Below are 12,440 nucleotides of genomic sequence, written 5' to 3'. Positions count from 1 at the left end.
TTTATATTTAATACATAAAATAATTCTCAATAAGTCATATAACCAATAATATGTTCAAATTTCATAACATAAATATAAAGAAAAAGTAATTTTTTATATCTTGTTAATTTTTTATGTCAAATTCCATAACAGAAAAAAGTTGACTTATAAATTAATTTTTCATTTTTAATTAATAAAAAAAAATTAGACCTTAAAAAAACGGTGTCGGATGCGTGTCGGAGCATTGATCACGTGTCGAAAAAAGTTGACTGTCTGTCAGAAAAACGTGTCAGAGTATTGACCGCGTGTCGAACATGTGTTGGAACGTGTGGGTGTCTAACATGCAAATTCTTTTTAAAATTGCGTGTTCGTGCATTCTAGATTAGAACTAGTTTAGCGCGCAAACTCAGGTTATAATGATATTATTAAAAATATTTTAAATTTTATTCATAAATATATCAAAGTTATATATATATATATATATATATATATATATATAGGGGTAAGATTCTTTGACATCACATCTCATCTGATAGTCGTTAGATCAAAAAAGATTAATAGTATTATATGCTTACAAATCAGAATCGTTGATCTTTTTTGATCTAACGACTCTGAGATGAGGTATCAAATTTACTGGTGTCAAACTACCTCATATATATATTTGGGAAAAATATTTCTGCAGTTACTGCAGATAAACTATCTGCAGTAAGCCCAAAACGACGTCGTTTTAGAATTGAAATCTTAAAAAATTATAAATATAAAGACTATTATAACCTTGAAATAAATTAAAATTACAAAAATATCATAATTTCCGTCCCAAAACAACATCGTATTGAACTTACTGCAGAAAAAATGAACCCTATATATATTGAATATCAAAGTTATATTTAGACAGCAAGAAATTTTGTGTTTCTTATTTTATTTATGAGTTTAACCGTTTCTATGTGTAATCATTAAGACTAATAAAAAAACAGTATATTACCCCCCCAAAAAAATGAAGACTAATAAAGACCATACAATAAATTAGAATAACAAAAATATTTTTGTTTCCATCTTATAACACAACGTCATTTTGGGATAACAATAAATAATTCTATCTCTTGCTATTGAAGAAGCGTTAAATTCTTTTATCATTGATAAATATGCACATGTAGATATGTATAATTAAAATTTGAGTCAATTTAAAAAATATTGGCAATTAGCATAAGGTGTGTATTCATTTGCACAAGTGCACATATTATGAGATATAAAGAGAGAAACTCTCTCATGCTATAGAGACAGTCATGTGTAGGATTCACCTATTTATAAAAAAAAAATACGAAAATCGATATATGTGTACGAGAAAAAAACACTCTCCTACAATATAAGAGTATATTTTTCCTATAAATAAATATAATTAACGAATATCCGTGTAGTACAAGTATTTTTTTAAGCTCAACTAGAATTTTTATAAAATAAATATAGATTAAAAAATACAATTAATTGAATGAAAAAATTCAATTTAAAATTAAAAAATTCAGAACAACACACATTTTATTTTTTTGGTGAGTAGAACAATACATATTAATATTTGAGAAAAAGTAAAATAAAAAATTAAGTCGCACTCAAATTAATATTTATTATTTAATATATAAAGGTAAATTTATATTGAGTTAATTTGAAATTTTAATACATGTTAATATTTTTTAAAATTAAGTAACATTCAAATTATTATTTAATACTATAGTTAAAAAAGTAAGAGATAAATTAAATTGGGCTGATTTAAGCTTTTTTCTAAAGTTGGAACCCATTAAAAATAAGATTGTATAAATTAGTGTAAATTAAAAAAAAAAAAACATATAACGTTTACTCAATTTATATCAATTGTATTTTATATAATATTTATAAATTTTATAGCTAACAAGTCTATAGAAACTTGGAGAAGAAAATTTCATTTTCTTCCTAATTCAACGAATTATGAATTGAATTGTTAGTAACAATCGCTTTCGTAGGTTAAAGAATTAGAAGCCGATTTTATGGGGCTTGTAGAATAGAAAAGAGAAGGTTACTTGCACCATCCAAATTATGCACGTGAGGGTTTATATTTCTTTGCTTTTATTTTCTATTTTAACTTTCAAACTTACAATTTTCAAACTTCTAACTTTCATCTGCTAAAGCGGTAATTCCCCTGTGGGGCCTCTCATGTCAAAACCTGTTGTGTTGAATGGAGACTCAAATATTGCTTTTATTAATAAGAAGCAATGAAACGGGAAAGAAGACTCAAAAGATTGCGGTGATGCGCACGTGTTGGTAACGGACACACAAAAACACAGTAGCTACCTTACTAATAATAGTAATGAAAAATAACAGTAATGACAATTCTTGAGTCAAAGTCAAATGTCACACTTTACTGTGGTCGTCCGTCAGCTTCAAATTCAATGGCTCGGTTTTCCTTGCGTTGAATTGTTTGCCTCTAGTTAACGAGCAAAACTTGCGTACCGCGGTGTAGCCACATCGGTACTCTCTCTTTTTTCCAAATTTGAAAAAAGAAATTTCCATTCTGCTCTTTTCTTGCATTTCTATTTTCATGTATGTCCGAAAACAAATTTCTTCTTTTGGACAAAATGTAGGTGCATCGAGTGCACAAATAATTTTTCCTAGTTAATATAAATTTTTAATTATTTTTTAAATTATTAAATTTGAAAAGTATTAAATATTAATGTAGGACATTCATACTACTACTTTTTTCTACTATCAATTCACTACTGCTCTAATCATTATTTGATCAAATTTTTCGGCTAACAATTTTTGAAATGTTTCTAAAGAGACAAAAAAAATTAACTTTTAATATTATAAGTTTATAAGTATGTACTCTGGGGAGTACATAGTTATAGATTATAATCAGTGGCGGACCCAGGAAAATTTCTTTATGTCCGCACATTTAGTTGTGGAGTTCGGGGGCAGCGCCCTCGAATTTTTTTTTTTGTAAAGAAAGTTTAAATTAACGCTTGAACACGTTCATAATCTAGTTGCTTTCCTAACAAGCTGCAGACAATAGTTTGACCAATCATTAATTTTCTCTCTAAATCTTATCAATCCTCCAAAACAAATATGAGAATATACTCCAATACATCCATATATCATTATTCTATTTTATAGTGGTGAATAAAAAAGTTAACACTACCTGTACAAAAGGCAAGCAAAATCACAGTGAAGATCTCGTCTCTAGATATTAACTTATTTGAGAATGTCGGACTTGCAATCAATCCTCTTTTTTTATAAAAATGAAAAAGGAAACAAAGGATGACGAGAGCATGTGAATGGGTACGTGACAGGGGAGGAAGAATAAGTTTTCTCTCTAATCAATTTGTGTTGCTACGTTGTTTTAATTATCTCCGTACGTTGCTAACTAATATAAGAATAAATATCTTTTTTGGTCCCTAATTCGGTCTCCACTTTAGTCCATTATAAAAAAAAACATTAGTCACCTGGTCCTTATGAAATTCAAAGTGGACCCATTTTGGTCTTTTTGAGGGACTAATGTAGGTCTTTTTTGAATTTGTGAGGGACCATGATTTTACCTAAATTGATTCACTTTGAATTTTTTAAGGATCTCGAGACTAATTTTTTTTTTGTAAGAGACTAAAATGAGGACATGTTTTTTGTTAGGAATTTAAAAGGATATTTACTCCTAATATAAATATTGAATCAAGAGAAAAATAAGTACCTGCAACAAAGAAAAGGAAAAAAAAACTAAGTTCAAAAGTTTTATGTCCGCACTGGCGGACATTTGCCCCAACGTGGATCCGTCGGTGACTATAGTGGATGGTAGTAAAAAAAGTGGTAATATGAATATCATACTTCCTCAATATTTTATATTTTCAATATATTAAATATTTATATTAGTAATAAGAGAATTATTTGAGAAATTTTAAGAAGATGTAACAAAACTCTTAATTTAAATGCAAAAGCAAATTATTTCTACAATGTATTACACCTCTCCCCGTTGCAAGTTAATAAGAAAGAATTATTTTGCATCCCTTTTACATCAAACACAGTTCTTGTATGTTGCACGAGACAAGCAACATGAGAAATAATATCTTCTTTTTTTTTAAACATAATTTTTTGATATATTCTTATTTGGTGTTTTGGGAAATTAATTTTTAATGGAATGATCAGTCTCGCAACTCCCTCATGATACTTATTTTTAATTTTTTCTTTTTAAATGAGTACCGTGACATTTTCCTACAATACTCATTAACTTTACTCTTTTTTTCTAAATAAAAGGGGTACGTGAAAACCCCAAGCTCCCCACATTTGTCTCTCCCTTCATTTTTTGCCTCATTCTTTTCAACTCCTTCTCGCACTCCTACTATCAAGTCCTTTTGAAGTGACAATGGGGAAGAATTCTTAATGCATGAGTTCTTCTCTCAGATGGGCATGCTCCATCAAACTTCATGCATAGAGACCCTACAACAGAATGGGACCGTGGAGAGGAAGCACCGGCATATACTCAACATTGCAAGAGCATTAATCTTTTAAAGCAAAATTCTCACAAACCTATGGTCATACTGTATTATGCATGTCATCCATATTATCAATCATCTTAATTCACCTATGCTCAATAATAGGTCCCCTTATGAGCTCCTCTATGACAAGCCACCAGTCTTAATTCACCTCTGAGCATTTGGTTGTCTTGCCTATGCTTCCACAACTACAAATGGCCGTTTAAAGGGATATATACTATATGATCTGATATTTAAGCAGATTTTTATCTCACGAAACATGATCATTTATGAGGCTATCTTTCTTTTTTCCAAGGATCAATCAAATACTCAAGTCCAATGTTGGCCACTCACAGTGGACCTTTCTATTTCATATGACTCGCCTTCCATGCCTCCACATCCTATGTCCCATAATAACTCACCTAAATTATTTTAATGATAGTAAATAAAATTGAGTGATGTTTGAAATTAAACAACTAACATTAGAGAGAGCTATATAATTGTTAGGAATATTGTATAGTGCCATACTTTATGTGCCAAAACTTTTATTGCTCATGGGTTTGATCATACTAGGCTTAGGGAAATATTAAGTGAATGGAACATTTTGTCTTATAGTGAGATGGTGGATGAGCCCTAAGTTGGCCCAAGGCACCTATCCAAAACACTGTCCATGAATCAAAATTAAAGAAAGTTATTTATAAGTGACAAAAAAATTCTTACGTCACATATAAAAGGATAGATCTCTATTTGTTTTTGTTTTTTTTTTTTTTTTTTAAAAAAAACGAAACAAAAGACAGCAAGTTTGACAACAAAAGATAGCAGTCTATGCCTCGATACGTGATCAGTAGTATACATGGATTATAATTTATTAAATTAGATTTCTGTTTAAATAAACGTGGTTAGGAGTTAGGACCAATGAAAAAAGTGTTTTTTTTTTCCCACCTTCACCCAAATTATAATATACAATTTGAGGCTTAAGATTATATTCAAATACAATTCAACTATAATTTTGTTAAACATAGTAAAGTTCAGAGTTTGGGTATACAAATTATAATCCAACATGCTACTGGATTTAGAAATTGTCTGTTTCTCCCACGAGTGTTCAACTCAACCTCATTCAAGGCCATATATGCAAATTCAAATACCATGATAGTTGTCTTACCGTGGCACCTAATTTGGAAGTGATGAAGGCAATATTCCCATGAGCTTTCAAGGTTTGTAAATTGTGATTTGTGGGGGTGATATCCACCACCTTCCAGGAACTAACACTCAAAAAGCAGGGTAACTGTGGAATGGAAATTAAATAATGTGGGCCCTCGTTCCCACGTAGGTTAATGGGGGGGTTATTGACTTTATGAGACACTTATCCACAACGCAATTGGTAAATCGCACCAAACATGTCCACAACCGCTGTATCGGTATTAGTCGATCATGTCCATCGCAGCCCCACTGGCTGCTTTCCACGCCCACTTATTACTCGCCAATCGCCATCGAACTTCTTCCTGATTTTTTTAAAATGAATAAACTAAAAAATTCTGCGGCACAGAAAGCGACAAAACCAAGAAAAGCACACAAGCAAGTTGTGTGCGCGCACCTGTAATAAGAATGACGTCAGAGATGGAATATTTTATTTGCGCAAATGGGTAATTTAAGCACGTGATAAAACCCACCCAAATAGCACTTGCAATTCACGCATGAGCAACTTCGGAGAAGCTAAGCTCGAGACCAATATAATATGATAAAACACCAATCACAAAGAGTTAAAGTAAAAGCCGAAACCATCATTTGAATATGAGAGATCATCTAAAGTCACTGATTTTAAGTTTATTATCCAAGTTCATGAACTTGCAGTCCTATAAGTACCCCCTTCCTCTCTCCCTTCTAAGTTCGAATATTCAATTCGATTCAATTCAACACCTTCTCTCAAATTTTTTTGAAAAAAACCCTAACCCATCTCTTTTCTCTATCTCTCTCAATCCCTAAAGACAAACACAAGAGAAGAGCGACACCCACAAACACTAAGGAACATCAATAACCTAAGACAGAAACATATTACGGCCACGACATGTACGGACAGAGTACCTATGAGTCCGATTTGGCCCTTTTGGATTCCATTCGCCGCCACTTGCTCGGCGATTCCGATGTATGTAGATTCGGAGCCCCGACTGCTAGTTCGGGTAGCGCTCCAGTTTACTGTCGGAGCTCCAGTTTCAGCAACTTGTACCCGTGCTTGAGTGATAATTGGGGCGAATTGCCACTCAAGGAAGACGATTCAGAGGACATGGTACTTTACGGTGTACTTCGCGATGCAGTTAACGTTGGGTGGGTCCCATCTCTCGACGCAGGGTCACCGGAGAGCTTCACGTCGGGTTTCCTGCCGACGGTGACAGTCAAACCTGAGCCGGACATTTTTCCGGCAGTGAACAGTCCACCGGAGCCCGTCGTTGTCCCTCCGATGATTCCGCAAGAGAAGTCTGCGCCGGCGGCAGTTCTGGCAAAGGGGAAACATTACCGCGGCGTGCGGCGACGGCCGTGGGGAAAATTTGCGGCGGAGATCCGTGACCCGGCAAAGAACGGGGCTCGGGTTTGGCTGGGAACATTCGAAACGGCTGAGGACGCCGCGCTGGCTTACGATCGAGCCGCGTACCGGATGCGCGGGTCACGGGCTCTTCTGAATTTTCCGCTTCGGGTCAACTCAGATGAGCCAGACCCGGTTCGAGTGACGTCGAAGCGATCCTCACCGGAGCCTTCTTCGTCGTCGTCGGAAAGTGGGTCGTCGGCGAAGCGGAAGAAAAAGATGGTGGGGCCAACTGTGCCTGTGGTGACAGTAGAAGGTGGATAAAAAACGGGGCAAGTGGGGTATCAAGTGGCACAGTGTACACGTGGAGAACGGTTATTGATCAGCTAATGCGTAATGCTGACACGGAATGCAACGTGCCACTCTTCTTTACTCTTTCTAAAACCCACTTTGTAGTTATCTGATTCCGTATGGCAGTGGCTCTATGCCACTCGCCCGTCCAACAAATTTTGGAAGCTGTTACAAAAATAACAAGCCAAAAAAAAGGAGGGGAAATGTGAGTGGAATGCTGGACTGAGATGGTGACCTTAGTAGGAGTTAAAATCAAAAGCTAAAGAAAAAAGAAAAAAAAGTAAAAGTGGGGGGAGATTTTGTTTTAGTTTGTGAATACAACATTTGTTATTATTTTGTTCAACATTTATGAATTTGTGAATTTTGTTTCATGAATCTTAACTCTTTATTTTCCAACTTGACATGCTGTTTCGAAGAATTCATCTATAAGGCTGATATAATTTTTGTTGTTAGATATCTACTTTAAGTTCTAATTAATTGAGTTTTCGGTATAAGAAACCCCAATCTTATGAGTAGATCGAATTATAAGATTTAGCTGACTCATAATTAGATCAATAACTCTTGAATTTTGATAATATATATGTAAGGATTATTTTATATCGGTATAAATTATATTTTCAATCTTGTTCGTAGATTATAATTATATTTAATGGTGATAAAGGAATAGAGAAATAAAGGAAATATAACCATTAAAATGTGAATCAATTAATATAAGAAAATAAATAAACAAAGGATTTTATTAATTTCATGTTAAAGGAGATAAGTTATCTCATGTCATAGAGATAAACTTGTGGGCTCCACCACCTGAAAAATAAAATAAAAATAAAAATGTGGCACAGTTATCCAAGGGTGTATAGGAGAGAAATTTATTACATGTAGCATAAGAGTAGTTTTTCCTATAAACAAAACGACGTAATTTTTGGATAGTCAGAGATAAATACATCTCAAGCTGCTTGAGAAATCATAAGCCCTATATATACAGGGAAAAACATTTCTTTGGCAAATTGAGATAAGTTTATCTCCGGTCACTCCAAAACTATGTTATTTTATTTATTTATTTTCTTATATTAATTTATTCACCTTTGAATGGTTATGATTCCCTTTTTCTCTCTATTTCTTTATCACCATTGATCCATCTTTGTACGGTTATGATTTAATAGCCAGAGATAAAATTATTTCAAGCAACTTGAGAAATATAAGAAAATAAATAAACAAAACGACATAGTTTTAGGCTAACCAGAGATAAATATATATCAAGCAACTTGAGAAATATTTTTCTCATATATATAAATATATATATATATATATATATATATATATATGAGAGTAGGAGTGTGCAAAAAAACTGGTTCACTTGCCCTGCCCTTGATCCGACCTTGACCTGACCCATAGATACCTATATTTTTTGAACTGGTTTAAATACTGACCCACTATTATTTGGGTCAGTTTTAGACATGACTTGTTTTAATATTGACCCAATGACCCAAAACTTGACCCATATCCATTATGTGAAAAAAGAAAAAAAAATTACAATTACATTAAAAGAAAAGTGTTAACGTAAAACAATTACGTCAAAATTTTTTACGAAAAATATTTTCATCAAAATTTTTGACTAACAATATTTCTGTAAAAAAATTTGACGGAATATTTTTTTTGTCAAATTTTTTTACGGAAACTAAATTTCGTCAAAATATTTCACAAAAAAATATATTCATCAAAAATTTCGACGAAAAACATTTTCATCGAAATTTTTTGACGAAAACAAATTTCATCAAAATTCTTTACAGATTTCAAATTTCGGCGAAAGTTTTCGACGGAAAAATTTTCGTTAAACTTTTTGACTTTTTAGCGAAACACATTTCTATCGAAAATTTTCGACTAAATATTTTCGTCAAGTTTTTTGATAAAAAATATTTCCATCAAAATTTTCAACGGAACACATTTCTGTAAAAAAATTTCGTAAAAATTTTTAACAAAAAATATTTCGATAAAAAAATTTTGACGGAAAAAATATTCTGTCAAAATTATTTAGAGAATCTAAATTTCGTAGAAAGTTTCGAATAAAATATTTTCCTCAAAACAATTTCTATCGAAAATTTCGACGAAACACATTTCCATCAAAAAAATTTGACGAAAAAAAATTCATCAAAATTCCTTACAGATTTCAAATTTCGGCAAAAATTTTCGACGGAAAAAATTTCATTAAAGTTTTTGACAAAAAAAAAATTTCGTCGAAATTTTTAGCGAAACACATTTCCATCGAAAATTTTCAACTAAATATTTTCGTCAAGGTTTTTGATAAAAAATATTTCCATCAAGATTTTCAACGAAACACATTTCTGTAAAAAAAATTCGTAAAAGTTTTTGACAAAATAATTTTCGATAAAAAAATTTGACGAAAAAAATATTCTGTCAAAATTCTTTAGAGAATCTAAATTTCGTCAAAATTTTCGGATGAAACATTTCCCTCGAAACAATTTTCGTCGAAATTTTCGTGAGAACACATTCCTATCAAAATTTTGAACGAAAAACATTCCGTCAAATTTTTTTACAAAATTCCTTTTACGTTTAAAACATTTGATGGAAGAAATCATTTTCGTCAAAACTTTTGACGGAAACTAAATTTCGATAGAAAATTTATTTTTGTAAAAAATTTTATTAGAGCAAAAATTTCGTCGCTTTTCGACAAAATGTATTCTGACGAAAAAATAATTTTGTGATGAAATTTTCGTCGTTTGCAACATAGAAATTTCGATGAAATTTTGTGAGGAAACCAAGTCAAAAATAGATCAGGTCAGATTTGACCCACTTCAGAAACCAAGTCAAACCCACTTCAAAAATCAAGTCAGGTCAAATTCGACCCGGTTCTGAACTAGTTCAACAAAATCCAAACCAAGTCAGACCTGACTTGGATCAAATTAAAGCGGGTCGGGTCAAAATACCTGACCTACAAAAACCAAGTCGGGTCGAGTCGGACAAAAATCTGACCCGACCTGACCCATGCACAACCCTATAGGAGATAGATCTTTTGACTACAGAGTAAGACTTATAAGTCTTGAGTAAGACTTATAAGTCTTACTCTTCATCAAAATCGTTGCTTTCTGTCCATCCAACGGTTATAATTTAGGAAGTTATATTAATTAATTAATTATTAATTATACTAATAATGACAACCGTTGATTTCTGTCCATCAACGACTGAGATTGTGAGTAAGACTTAAAAGTCTTACTCTGGAGTCAAAAGAACCCTCCCCATATATATATATATATATATATATATATATATATATATATATATATATGTGTGTAAAGTTGTTGTACGTACCCAATGGGTGCAACTCAGTTGGTAACTTGGCGCTGAGTTAGTGGGGTTGGATATGTGTTCGATTCCCGCTGAATGCATTCTTGGGGAGGGGGCTGAACATTTAGCCATCACTGTTCCCCCGCACTCCGGATTAGTCCCATAGCCGGCTCAAAGAGTCGAAGCTCGTGGGGATACCGGAGGGAGCCAACTCGTCTCAAAGAGATAATTAGGGTTGGGTAACTCCAAAAAAAAAAAGTTGTTGTACGTGCAATAATAACAGGTGTATGGTTATGATCTCCATATTTAATACTTTCACTTTTTGTATGGTTATGATTTCCTACATTAAATGCTTTAACCTAAATATATGAAAAATTTGTCACTGCTGCACCTAAAGCGGCTGCAGAAAAATCAAACCCTATATATATATATGAGAAATGATCTTTTGACTCTAGAGTAAGACTTACAAGTCTTACTCCTCATCTCAAACATTGATTTCCGTCCATCTAACGGTTATCTATACCAATTAATTAATTATAAATTTCAAATAAATAATAACCATTAGATGGACAGAAATCAATGGTTGAGATGAGGAGTAAGACTTGTAAGTCTTACTCGAGAGTTAGAAGATCCCTACCCTATATATATATATATATATATATATATATATATATATATATATATATATATATATATATATATATATATGGGTTTTATAAGAGTTATGTTGTAGGAAAGATGATTGTGTTATGTTATAGAGATTCGTTTTGCGTGCTGTAGTTTTTTTTTTTTAAACATGCGGGTCCCACAAAATGTTGTGTGTGTAGAAAATTTTTTATGGTCATGTTAAATGATAGATATAAACCCCTATATATATATATGGTTCGCTTTTTCTGCAGTTACTACAGATAAGTTATATGCAGTAAATCCAATACGACGTCGTTTTGGGTGAAAATCATGATGTTTTTGTAATTTTAATTTATTTGAGGGTTATAATAGTCTTTATATTTATAATTTTTTAAGATTTCAATACCAAAACGACGTCGTTTTGAGAATAAATGCAAATAAGTTATCTGCATTAACTGCAGAAACATTTTTCTCATATATATATATGGGTTTAGCAGATGTAAAGTGACTGCACCTAAGGATTGGTGTAGTCATATAAAACTACATCGTTTTATAATGTGAAAGCATTAAATATAGGGAATATTGAACGAACAAATGTGGAAATAAATATAAAACATTAAATATGAGAAACCATAACCATACAAAGATGAAAATAATTATAATATTTTCATTTTCTACAATTAATTTTGAATGCGAACTTCCTTTATCCCACCCAAAACGATGTAGTTTTTAGGTGACAACACTAATGCTTATATGTAGTCACATTACAAATCATTTTGCTTATATATATATATATATATATATATATATATATATGTATATATATATATATATATATATGCGTTAATCTAACGGATACCGGTGTTAAACTTGTTAAATTTTGTAATCTTAATCGTTGATTTTCGCCAATCTAACAGATATAATTTACGGGTTCGCTTTTTCTGCGGTTACTGCAGATAAGTTATCTGTAGTAAGCCTAATATGACGTCGTTTTAGGACGGAAATCATGGTGTTTTTGTAATTTTAATTTATTTTGGGGTTATTATAGTCTTTAAAATTATAATTTTTTATTCTTTCAATTCCAAAATGACATCGTTTTGGAAATAAATGCAGATAACATATCTGCATTAACTGCAGAAATATTTTTCTCATAATTTATTGAGAATTAATAAATAAATAAT

At 31.9% G+C, this 12,440-nt stretch overlaps 1 protein-coding gene across 2 annotated transcripts; it reads left to right on the top strand.

Annotated features, from left to right (window-relative positions):
- Window positions 1-903: 903 nt before the first annotated feature.
- On the top strand, window positions 904-7,648 carry LOC133311273 (ethylene-responsive transcription factor 1A-like). Of its 2 annotated transcripts, XM_061512295.1 has the most exons (2): window positions 904-915; window positions 6,541-7,648. In XM_061512295.1, the coding sequence occupies exons 1-2, from the start codon at window positions 904-906 to the stop codon at window positions 7,303-7,305; spliced, it is 777 nt and encodes a 258-aa protein (XP_061368279.1). In that variant the 3' UTR covers window positions 7,306-7,648. The 2 variants fall into 2 exon arrangements, with proteins under 2 accessions (XP_061368279.1, XP_061368278.1); XM_061512294.1 differs by lacking the exon at window positions 904-915 and having other exon boundaries at window positions 6,240-7,648.
- Window positions 7,649-12,440: the final 4,792 nt, after the last annotated feature.

The sequence above is a fragment of the Gastrolobium bilobum genome, unplaced genomic scaffold (genome assembly GCF_033153095.1).
Source record: "Gastrolobium bilobum isolate Gb01-03AN ecotype WA unplaced genomic scaffold, APGP_CSIRO_Gbil_v1 utg3539, whole genome shotgun sequence".
Taxonomy (NCBI): Eukaryota; Viridiplantae; Streptophyta; class Magnoliopsida; order Fabales; family Fabaceae; genus Gastrolobium; species Gastrolobium bilobum.
The sequence above is the reverse complement of the archived record's forward strand: the minus strand, read 5'-3'. Positions and strand labels throughout refer to the sequence as shown.